The sequence below is a fragment of the Malaclemys terrapin genome, chromosome 1 (assembly GCF_027887155.1).
Source record: "Malaclemys terrapin pileata isolate rMalTer1 chromosome 1, rMalTer1.hap1, whole genome shotgun sequence".
Taxonomy (NCBI): Eukaryota; Metazoa; Chordata; order Testudines; family Emydidae; genus Malaclemys; species Malaclemys terrapin.
In genome coordinates, this window is record NC_071505.1 from 66,839,862 (window position 1) to 66,850,693 (window position 10,832).

General features: G+C 40.9%; 1 protein-coding gene across 1 annotated transcript in view; it reads right to left on the reverse strand.

The window, feature by feature from the left end:
- Positions 1-10,817, reverse strand: part of ZFC3H1 (zinc finger C3H1-type containing) — a 60,523-nt gene extending 49,706 nt beyond the window's left edge. The window contains exons 1-2 of the mRNA XM_054026490.1: positions 10,169-10,817; positions 2,371-2,790 (exon numbers count right to left, since the gene is read on the reverse strand). Of these exons, the coding sequence (XP_053882465.1) occupies positions 2,371-2,790; positions 10,169-10,736 (988 nt within the window). The 5' untranslated portion in view covers positions 10,737-10,817. The remainder of the gene's footprint in view (positions 1-2,370; positions 2,791-10,168) is intronic.
- Between the last annotated feature and the right edge of the window lie 15 nt (positions 10,818-10,832).

Below are 10,832 nucleotides of genomic sequence, written 5' to 3' on the forward strand. Positions count from 1 at the left end.
GATATGATTGCTCCCCATAAATACAACAGAGGGATAAACATGAGGGAGGAAGAAGAGCTATTTAAGCTCAAGGGCAAGTTGGCACAAGAACAAATGGGTATAAACTGGCCAGGAATAAATTTAGGCTGGAAGTTAGAACACTTCTAACCATCAGAAGAGTGAGATTCTGGAACAACCTTACAATAGGAATAGTGGGGACAAACAACCTACTTAGGGTACATCTACACTACAGGGGGGAGTCGATTTAAGATACGCAAATTCAGCTACGTGAATAGCATAGCTGAATTCGACGTATCACAGCCGACTTACCCCGCTGTGAGGACGGCGGCAAAAATCGACCTCCACGGCTTCCTGTCGACGGCGCTTACTCCCACCTCCGCTGGTGGAGTAAGAGCGTTGATTCAGGGATCGATTGTCGACCCGAGAGGTCGATTTCTACCCGCCGATTCAGGCGGGTAGTGTAGACCTAGCCTTAGTTTTAAGCTGGAGTTTGGTAAATTTATGAACGAATGATATATGGAGTGGTCTGTAACCACAGAGGACTGGATTCAAAGCAGGAGATCCCTTCCAGCCCTCTGACCTGCAATACAGAGTTAATTCATCTTGTGTTTACGTTCTTATTTTTATGAATTTGGGGGTTGGGAGGGGGTGTTTGTTTTTAAATAGCTCCTTTTATTTCCCAGACTCACAGGTGTGTCAGTTTTACTCCTTTCTCTACATATTTACTCGTCCTATATTATATTCGTTCTTGCTCAATCACAAAGATATGACTGCTTCTCTAAGCCTGGTATTAAAGCCACATCCACACCTTTATCGTTTTACCTTGATTACTGTAATAATCTTTTGGGTCTCCGTACCTTTCACCTTCCCCTGTCCAGTTTATCTAGAGTACTATAGGTAAAACCATTTTCCTTAACCACTTATTCTCTCATTCTCTTCCTTTACTGGTTTCTTATCCCCTGTTGTATCATGCTCAAGTTAATCATCTTAACTCTCAATGCCTTAGTCTTACAGGTCTGATGCTTTGTATCTTCTCAGATTCATGCTTTCTTCTGTGCTGTGTCTACAGTTTACAACATCCTCCCACTTCTGTTCATCATGCTTCTATCTGGCCCTCTTTCAAACCCACTTCTTACACAAATCTTCCCTACCTCTTTCCCCCAATGATTTCTCCACTTCTTTTCCTTACCTGAACTCTTACCGTGTGTTTTGTTTTATATTACAACTTAAGTTCTTCTGGGCAGGAACAAATAACATTTATTACACTACAAGAAACACTTACGAGATAAAAACTCTCACTCTAGAGTATATGATTGTCACTAAATTTCAATCCTCCCCTTTCAGCTTGACAGAGACACTTTTGCCATTGCACATTCTAGTCTCACAAGAAGGAAGTCAGTAAGGAAAAGAGAAAGAAAACATAAGAGATGATTAAATGAAATTCCAAGATTCCAGTTATGAGCATGATGCCTCAGGTTGTCAATTTAGCTTTTAAAAAAAACACTCAAGAAAACGAACTACATTTCAAAAGCAGTACATCAGCTCTTAGCACTAGTTATTCCACCTATTCTTTTACACTGTTAACAGCAATGCTCCCAGTGAAATGTAAGACTGCCACAGCTCTCGTTTTCAAGGGTTATTTAAAAAAAAACGAACAAAATAAAGACAACACATGTTATAACAGTAATCAATTTTGGGCTTGTAAAAATTAAATTACCATTTTCAGTTAAAAAGACCAGCACTAAATAGCATAATATAATCACTCAGAGCCTTTTATTTAGGATGCCACAGTCAGGAGCCACTAAGTAGGACATCCATGTTTGGCCTTCAGGTGATGTTACCATAGTAATAAAACTATGTATTTTTTAAAAAGTGTTTCTTTAGGCTATTAAAACTGAAATTGTTTGGATTTTAATAACAATTTATTGTAATATGTGCTATGTTTCCTTTCTATAGTTAGTTAATGTGGATAGGGAAAGAAGGCTGATTAGACAACTAGTGATTCATCAATTTCACTTTCTGAGTCTCAAGCACTAATATAGTGTTGAAAACTTAAATATAACAGAAGGGAAATATTCTAATGTTGTTCTCCTGCCCTACTCTCTCTACAAACAAGTTATTTATATTCAAGTTAGAAAATTTTGTGAAAATATTTATAATTTATTTTATATTTCAGATCAAGCTTTAATTAAATGTTGAAGATGTTATATTTCAAGAAAAGTTCCAAATTTAAAATAAGTTATTTGATATAAAACCACTTTCTTTTAACATACCAAGTTTCAATGAGGCAAAACTTTCCCAAATATCTAGTAGTATCACAAAGATTCTTGCTGTAACAGGTTAATGCAGACAGGAATGTTCGATAATTACCTTGACTGGATTCTGTGAGTTCAGATTTTTGTGACAGCTGTTTTGTTCCATCTTTAGTTTTTTTCAATCTGTTCCTCTCAGCCGGTGTAGACAGTTTTTGCCTGAGAGGTTTCAGTTCAAATGCCTGAAAGGCTATAACCTGATTTTTCTCCTCAGGAGACACTTCTTTTATAGCTTCTTTTGTAATACTGACATTTTCTACAGCTATTTGGTCCTCAGCGTTTGCTGTTTTAGCATCATCTTGGTGCACAGTTTCTTCTCTGTTATTCAGAGCCAGTTTTTCATCTTTATTAATATATTCAAGTTCAAGCTGAATCTGCTTGTATTTCAGAAGAAGATCCTCAAAGCTTTCTTCCACACAGTTTTCATTTTTAGATGAGTAGTTCTGTTTTCTAGATGGTGATCTTCCAAAAGTTTTGGCTGAATTATTTGTTAAGAAAACTAAATTGAATCCATTTCTGCCCTTAATATCATAGAGATTAAGATACAATCAATGAAGATTAAGCAACAATAGGTAACAAATTAAAATGTATTCTCCCACTGGAATAATTTTGTATTCTAACTTCATATTGAACTCTCCTCCCCATTTTCAGAAACAGAACTTAATTTGTCAAACACGTAACAATATGCATATTTTACACATTAGTCTTAAGAATGGAATATAAAGTTTACATACTCAGCACACTTACCCACTGTCAAGTAGCATCTTCCTGTTCAATTTCATTAATTCATATTTCTTTTATAGGCTACTTTACAACTGTTCTCAAATGTACAAAAATCCCACATTTTGTGTCTAATTTTTTAAGACTTCTGTTTACTCTTACAGCTCAAGGAATTGCTCAGCAAGTCTCCTCTGTCTCCAAACACAACCTCCAACTCACTGGAACTGCAATGATGGAGGCTGATAGGGAGGAGCTCACCTGCTGGTTAGACTTGCTCAAAGCAAATTAGTGAGCGTCAGATTTCTCTGACAGAAGTATGACTCAGCCACTGACTCTCTCTATGTGGTCTTGAATAAGTTACTTAACTTCATTCTGACACAGTTTAACCATCCATAAAATGCTGAGACCAAGCCACAGCAGTTAAAATCTGTAGCAACCATGTCCCAACATCTGAGCTAAAGCCACAGATAAGTACCACCAACAACTAAGAAAAGTACACCACAAGGAGCCAAGGACTCCAGGACCTATCATCAGAACAGTCAGGAATACAGTAGTTTGCTTTGGAGCCACTGCTCAGGACCAAACCTTTTGGTTCACAAGGGGTTGTGCATGCATTCCCAATGGACACCGCTTTTCTATAGGGTTCTGGCTTTGCAACAGGGGCCTGACCCACAGCCCAGAGCAGATAATGGAAAGACTCCTGATGACTTTCATGGATCAGGCCTTAAGTGCACATACACAATTCCACAAGGAGAATGCAGAATTCTCTTATTAAAGACTGTATTTCCTGCCATAGTGACACATGGAAGATTTTTATAGTAATGATTATTAACATTAAGATCATATATACTAAAAGTGCCTATTATGATTTGAAGTCATGTAAATATATTTATTAAGAAATCAAAGTACTTGCCTCCTTTGAAAAGGTATTTGAAATCTGATATAGAGAACCAGATTATATTATTACTGCTATTAATACTAATGATCTAAACAGCCTTCTAATCCAGTGGGAGCCGTGATCGGCCAGACCCACGGACAGGGCAGGTAAACAAACCGGCCCGGCCCACCAGGGGCTTTCCCTACACAAGCGGCAACCCAGTTTGAGAAACACTGTTCGAATACATTGTTAGACCAACGTGTATTACACACTATTGGTGCATTTACAGACTGCTGAAGACACCTAAGATATTCCTTGTGCTTTATTTTTTACATGAAACCAGGACCCAAAGATTACATCTATTTGGACAGGTTATAGCTAAACTAAGCGCCTATCATAGTTTCTTATCCAAATAAACATGAGTTCTTGTAAATTTAAACCAACCTATTTGGCACAGTTCAGTGTGAACCAAAAACAGCAGAAGACCCTCTGTCACTTTGAGTTTACTAAAACATCTACATCAGAATTTCTTTTACCCTAGTCTAAACTTTAGAATGCTAGCATAGCTATTTAATAACTCTTCTGTTGGACTCTGCATTAATTAGACTAAACGCCTTAATTCTCCAAAAGTTTTATCTATACTGCAAAAAAATTGTTTTAACCTGATAATGAGTCAGCCTTGCTCTTTGTGCAACAGGTGAACGTTATGATAATTTAAGATACTTTTCCACTAGCGCTGATGTGTACTAACAGAGCTAAAATTAAAGAACAATGACATTTCTGTAATCTGTGAATTTAAACATGCTGTGTACTCAGATACAGAACCATAATTATCTGCACTGCATTTCAAACCGAAGGGGCACGAGTGGCCTGAACATATCAATATGTTCATCTCTGAGAGAGGTTTGAATATCTTTGAAAAACATCCTCCAAAAACTGCTTAGGTTATTCTAGCAAAACATTTACTATTGCCATAACATGTCAAGCCTCAGCATAATGATCAACCAGGTTAAACAGTGTACAAAACAAAACCAAAAAACTAAGATAGTATATACAAAAGTGCCTATTATGATTTGAAGAAGCCCTGTAAATATATATTAATAAGAAATCAAACTAATTCAGAATTCTGTAATGGGTAATTCCAAACCACCATAAGTGGGATATTTGCAAATTGATAAACATTGCAAAGGTAAAAAGTAAATATAACCCTTACACTGGTAATTGGAGGGGCATTAGCAGACAAACCTAAAGTTTGGGGTTTTTTTTTTAAGTATTTTTATGTATTTTTTTTTTTTTTAAAGTCTGCTTAATGTAAGCTATTTAGAACTATTCTGTATTTATTTCTCTTCTCTCCTGTGGGATGGCCTAAAGGTGAGGAACACTAAGAGGATTAGAGAAGCATGGTTTTTTTGTTTTGTTTTTTTTTAAAAGAATAGGTAAAAAATAGTAGGGGAAATGCCCTAATGTGTCTCAAGAGTGGAAGTGGTGAGGAATTCTTAAAAAGACAATTTAAAACGTTTACACAAATATTATCTAGGACTAGGTTAAGGACAGGCAACACAGATACAAATACATGGAGATTAAAAAAGACAGGCTACAGCTGTTATCCTTCAAAACATTCTGCAAAACCTTCAATCTAAGCAGAAGAGCCAGGCAGGTTAAAGAAACCCTCAACTCAGCAACTAAAGACTGATGAAAAACAAACAGAAACTGTTTGGAACTTACCTCCCCATTTAATCTACAAATTTTAAATTTCAGCCAAAAAAAAAAAAAATGTACAAAATATAAGAACAATCATACTGGGTAGGACCAATGGTCCATCTAGCCTAATATCCTGTCTTCTGAGAGTGACCAGAACCAGATGCTTCAGAAGGAATGAACAGAACAGGGCAATCTCGACTGATACTCTCCATCGTCCAGTCCCAGCTTCTAGCAGTTGGAGATTTAGGGACACCAAGAGCATGGGATTCTGACCCTGACCAATACCCACTAATGGGCCTATCCTCCATGAACTTATCTGATTTTTGAACCCAGTTATAATTTTGGCCTTCACATCATCACATGGCAGTGAGTTCCATAGGTTGACAGTAGGCTAAGTTACTTTACTTTGTTTTAGACCTGCTGCCTATTCATTTTATTGGGTGACCCTAAGTCCATGTGTTATGTGAAGGGGTAAATAACACTTCTCTATACCATTCATGATTTTTTAGCTGTCTACCATATTCCCCCTTAAGTAGTCTCTTTTCTAAAATGAAGTCCCAGTCTTTTTAATCTCTTGTTTGGTAGTTGTTCCATACTCCTAATCATTTTTGTTGCCCTTCTCTGCATCAGTTCCAATTTAACATATCTTTGTTGAGATGGGGTGACAGAACTGCACACAGTATTTAATGTGTGGGTGTAGCATGGATTTATAAAGTGACATTATATTTTCGAACCCTTTCCTAACAGTTCCTAATATTGTTAGCTTAAATTACCGCTGCAAATTGAGTGGATGGTTTCAGAGAACTATCCACAGTGACTCCAACATCTCTTTCTTGAGTGGTAACAGCTAATTTAGGCCCCATTATTTTGTATGTGCAGTTGGGATTATTTTTTCCAATGTGCTTAATTTGCACTTATCAACATTGAATGTTATCTGCCATTTTGTTGCCCAGTCACTCACTTTAGTAAGATCCCTCTGTAGCTCTGCTTTGGACTTAAACATCTTGAGTAATTTTGCAAACTTTGCCATCCCATTGTGTTTCTCCTTTTCCAGATCATTTATGAATATGTTCAAAAGCACTGGTTCCAGCACAGATTTTTGGGGTACCCCACTGTTCACCTCTCTCTATGGTGAAGACTGGCCATTTATTCCTACCCTTTGTTTCTTTTCTTTTAAGCAATTACTGATCCATGAGAGGACCTTCCTCTTATCCCATGACTGCTTATTGTGCTTAAGAGCTTTTGGTGTGGGACCTTACCAAAGGCTTTCTGAAAGTCCAAATACACTATATCCACATGCTTGCTGACATCCTCCAAGAATTCGAATAGATTTTGGGAGGCATGATTTCTCTTTACAAAAGCTGTGTTGACTCTTCCCCCAACATATTGTGTTTATCTATGCACCCGACAATTCTGTTCTTTACCATAGCTTCAACCAAATTTGCCTGGTATTAAAGTTAGGCTTATCAGCCTGTAATTATCAAGATCACCTCTGAAGCCTTTTTTTTTTTAAATCAGCATTACATTAGCTATTCTCCAGCCATGTGTGTGCGTGTAGACACAAAGGCTGATTTACATGATAGTTTACATACCAGTTAGTACTTGTGCAATTTCAAATTTGAGTTTCCTTCAGCACTCTTGGGTGAATACCATTTGAGTCCTGGTGACTTATTATTCTCTATGAGTTTGTTCCAAAACCTCCTCTACTGATGCCTCAATCTGAGATAATTCCTCAGATTTGTCATCTAAAAAGAATGTCTCAGGTGTGGGGATGTTCCCCACATTCTCTACAGTCAAGACTGATGCAAAGACTTCATTCAGCTTCTCCGCAACTGTTTGTCTTTGAGTGCTCCTCTAGCACCGGATTGGCCAGCAGTCCCAGCGACAGGTTGGCATGCTTCCTGCTTGAGGTACTTAAAAAAAATTTTGCTATTAGTTTTTGTGTCATTAACTAGTTGCTCTTATAATTCTTTCTTGGCCTAACCTTATTATACCTTTGCACTTGACAGAGTTGATGCTCCTTTCTATTTTCCTCACTAGGATCTGACTCCCATCTTTTAAAGAATTCCTTTTTGACTCTAATCACCTCTTTTACTTTGCTGTTTAGCTATGGGGGCATTTTTTTTTTTTTGGATTCTCTTACTTTTCTTTATTGGAGGTATATATTTAGTTTGAGCCTCTACAGTGATTTTTAAAGTCTCCATGCAGTCTACAGGCATTTCACCCTTGAGACTATTCATTTTAAATTTCCATTTAGCTAGTTTCCCTTTTGAAGTTAAATGCTACTGTAGTGGGTTTCTTTGGCATTTTTACCCTTAAAAGGATGTTCAATTTAATTACATTAATCTAATATATGGAGATATACCTATCTAGAACTGGAAAGGACCCTGAAAGGTCATTGAGTCCAGCCCCCTACCTTCACTAGTAGGACCAAGTACTGATTTTGCCCCAGATCCCTAAGTGGCCCCTTCAAGAACTGAACTCACAACCCTGGGTTTAATAGGCCAATGCTCAAACCACTGAGCTATCCCTCCCCCCTAGGTTATGGTTATGATTACTCAGTGGTCTGGCTATATTCACCTCTTGAACCAGAGCCTGTGCTCCCCTTAGAACTAAACCAAGAATTGGTTAAAGATGTAAGGAATGGATAAGCATACTGTGAATGAACATCAGTTGCAAAATTTACCCACTGAACTAAAAGTTAAAGCCAAAGAAAAATGGGAGGAATTTAACAGGAATTTAGACTCCCACATGTATTCCCTTCTAAAGGTTAGCTGAACCTCAGATGGGGATTTCTTCCACACCCAACAATTAATCTCCATACTCTACAAAAGAGTTCACAATCCAGACTACTGACATCACTGAGGCTCCTGAGACATTAAGAAATATTTCCTGGTGCTGTTCAAAAAGGAGGGGCTGCTGGAGCCACATATGCACAAAGTCCTGGTTCCATAAGTGGGGGATACCACTTCTCCCTGTCAGAGATCACACATACTAAAGACTTCTCAAAGGGCTACTTGCCACTGGAAATTCCAAAGAGGGCTCCAGAGCCCATATGTGTATATCTACCCTGAAACTTGGAGCAAACCTCCCAGACAGGTAGACAGACTCACACTAGCATACTAAAAATAGTTGTGTGGACATTGTGGCACAGGCAGAGGCTCAGGCCTGGGTCTGAGCTCAGGTGGCTGGCCCAAGCCTTTTCCAAGGCTGCAACATCCACACAACTATTTTTTGCATCTGTCCACTTGCAGTGTAGACACTCATTTTGTCCTTACCCTAACCTTTGTCACCTGCCACAGTTGATATTACAACATTCTAAAATAGTGCAGCTACCTGTACTACTGTTGGTATTAGTGGAGTGAGGACTTCTGGACACATGCTTTCAGCAGCACCCTTCACTTCCCTGCTAAGAGAATGATGTGATAAAGCATTTCATTTTGAAATCATATTTCTACTTTAGAGCCTATAAATGATATTTCAAAATCTCAGTTCATTAAGCAGCAGTGACATTAGCTCCTCCTGTGTAATGTTTATCAATAAATTATGTCTAAAACCCAGTAAAGCAGGGCTAGAATCTTCTCAATTGTTATTTCTTTTAAAAAATAAAATATCATTAGTTTCATCATCATAAAGGGTGTAAAAGTTTCTGAAAGCACACCAGTTCAGTGCACCCATTCCTGACCCTCCACCAATGCATGGTTTTCCCACTGTAGACCAGGACAAAGACCTAAACAACTTAAAGTGAGAGAAGCTTCCTCACTGGTTTTGCCATTTCACCTGCCATAGGAAGAACCATTAAGGCTTTGTCCAGACTGTCTGACCAACACTATTTAACATCTGATCATGCAACTGGGTACAACAGTCACAGCTTGTATGGCTTTGTATTCTAAAGCAAACAGGACTCTGCTTCAAATGGCCATATCAGACAACACTGGGATTGATATATGTGCTATGCATACATCTCCCAATTAAAGTAGAATTAAAGCAAAGCACAGCAACAACCAAGATTCGAAGAAGTCACAACTCTGCACTACAACTGACAATGCTGAAAGCAGACTGGGAGATGTACTGAACTCATCACTGCCCAAGAGGCGAAATTAGCAACTTTAGAATTTTACTGCTCAGATAATTAGTCGATGTACTTAGGTTAAGGCTCCCTTCCCTGGGGCTTTGAAGGTCTCCTGTCAGGCTGGGGAGGACAAGGCCACATGGAACCTAGCCCACTGAGTTTTGCATCAGCCTCCAGGCTTTGCTCCTAACAAAGCCCATCAGGATCAGTGACCCAGGTTCACACCAACCCGTCTTCACGTACCCTGGGGAATGCGACCCTCAGGCGCAGCCCTTAGATATGGATGGGAGCGTGCTCAGGGTATTATGCTGTTCAAGACGCTTATGAGAGGCCTTGTAGATAGGGCCTGAGTGATGAGCCATTCCCCTTCCCCACAGCCGGGTCCCAGCCACACATCGCTGTCGGGGAAAAAGGGACACAGCCAGGCCCGTCCCGAGCAGTGGGAAGAGGCCACTTCTCCCCCCTTGCTGTCCCGCACAAGGATACACTTCCGAGGGGAGGGCTCCCTCCAGCCCTGGCTGGAGTTGAATCCGGGTCCTCCCCCGCCCCCCGGCGGCCTTCCGGGCGGGTTACTTCCCCGATCTCCCCCACCCCGGCTCCTGCCCCAGCGGCCCCCGCCGCGGTAAGGCCTGCCTCGGAAGCGGAACCGATCCAGCGCGTTGTGGCTGCGCTCCCAGAACGAGAGCCTGGGGCCAGAGTCGGAGTGGGAGTGGGAGCCCGGAGGCATCCGCGACGAAGGCAGCGGCGGCGGGTGAGAGCGGAACGACTCCTTGGGCCGGTAGCCGCCGTGGCCGTGCAGGTGGCCGAGCTCCGAGGGCGGTTGGTGCCGCGAGCGGGGGAAGCGGCGCGAGGAGGAGAGGGAGGCGCCGCCGCGGAGCCCGGGAGGCGGCCTGCGCCTCGAGTAGGGCCTGGTGCTGATGAGGCCGCTGGCGGGCTCGGAGCCGTTATTGTCATCGTCGCTGATCTCGCCGTCCTCCAGCTCCCCCTCCTCCTTCGGGGACAGACCGCTAGGCTCCAGCGGCGCCGCCTCGGCAGGGGCTGTGGCCGCCGCCATGGATCCGGTCCAGGCGCTCCGGAGAAGCAGGGAGCGGCTCGTAGCGGTACAAGCGCTTTCGATTCCAGAGTAGCCCAGCCCCAAAACTTCCCCACC